Source organism: Seriola lalandi, unplaced genomic scaffold, assembly GCF_002814215.2.
Source record: "Seriola lalandi dorsalis isolate HSWRI2012SDOR001 ecotype SW California unplaced genomic scaffold, Sedor1 jcf7180002050218, whole genome shotgun sequence".
Lineage (NCBI taxonomy): Eukaryota > Metazoa > Chordata > Actinopteri > Carangiformes > Carangidae > Seriola > Seriola lalandi.
This window is the reverse complement of record NW_019520771.1, coordinates 1-1,369: the sequence shown is the minus strand read 5'-3', so window position 1 is coordinate 1,369 and position 1,369 is coordinate 1. Positions and strand designations below refer to the sequence as shown.

Genomic DNA, 1,369 nt, shown 5'->3' with positions numbered 1-1,369 from the left:
ACACACACACACACACACACACACACACACACACACACACACACACACATATATATATCTATAGATATATATGATAAAGTGACGTATATATGACGTCATGTGTTTTTCAGGCGAGCAGGAAGACAAAGAAGAAGGAGGGCGGAGCTAAAAGAGCTCAGAGAGCCTCTTCCAATGTTTTCTCCATGTTTGAACAAACCCAGATCCAAGAGTTCAAAGAGGTAAACTCACCTGTACGCCGTCACCTGACAGGTGTTTATTCTGTACTCACCCCCCTCCTCTCTCTGACGTAGGCCTTCACACTGATCGACCAGAACCGGGACGGCTTCATCGATAAGGAAGACCTGAAGGACACGTACGCCTCTTTGGGTTTGTAGCTCTGATCCAGATGAACACATGAAGCAGCAGGTGTATCAGACAGGTGTATCAGACAGGTGTATCAGACAGGTGTTCTGCCTCCTCAGGTAAACTCAACGTGAAGGACAACGAGCTGGAAGACATGTTGAAGGAAGCGACTGGTCCCATCAACTTCACCATGTTCCTCAACCTGTTTGGAGAAAAGCTCCACGGTCAGTATCACTCAGTACTACAGAGTATCACTCAGTACTACAGAGTATTATACAGTACTACAGAGTATCACTCAGTACTACAGAGTATTATACAGTACTACAGAGTATCACTCAGTACTACAGAGTATTATACAGTACTACAGAGTATCACTCAGTACTACAGAGTATTATACAGTACTACAGAGTATCACTCAGTACTACAGAGTATTATACAGTACTACAGAGTATCACTCAGTACTACAGAGTAATATATAGTACTACAGAGTATCACTCAGTACTACAGAGTATCACTCAGTACTACAGAGTATTACTCAGTACTACAGAGTATTATACAGTACTACAGAGTATTACTCAGCAGTACTCGTCAGTTTGACTTTGTCCTGGAAACTGGTTCATTTCAATCTGAGGCTCAGAACCTCGTTAACAGGAGAGAGAATCAGAAAAAACACATTTATTATGATAATTTATGCTAATTTTTGAGCCCTAATCTTCCAGTCTCAGCTTTATTATTTTAAAGAGACTGAATTTATTTCATCTCACCTAAAAAAAACACCTACAATTTTCCTGTTCTTCTGTGTTTTATTTGAAGTGTTGCTCCATCAGAAGATATATTTGTGGTTCATCTCAGTGTAGTTTCACATCTCCTCTCTCAGGCTTCTCTCTGCAGCTCTAGTAACAACAGGTCGGTGAGCCAATCAGAAGAGAGGAGGCTCTGAGCCTCTCTTCTGATTGGCTGACTGTTTTCTGAGTGATCCAATAAAAATAAAGCAGATTTCAGGTAAAAACACTCAGAGAAACCAAAT

General features: G+C 41.1%; 1 protein-coding gene across 1 annotated transcript; it reads left to right on the top strand.

Moving 5' to 3' along the window:
* Positions 1-89: 89 nt before the first annotated feature.
* LOC111649228 (myosin light chain 5) lies at positions 90-566 on the top strand (the record flags this gene model as incomplete). The annotated part of the gene is made up of 3 exons (XM_023398979.2): positions 90-218; positions 291-366; positions 462-566. Coding segments are annotated over exons 1-3 (310 nt in total), but the record flags the coding sequence as incomplete, so codon positions are not given.
* Between the last annotated feature and the right edge of the window lie 803 nt (positions 567-1,369).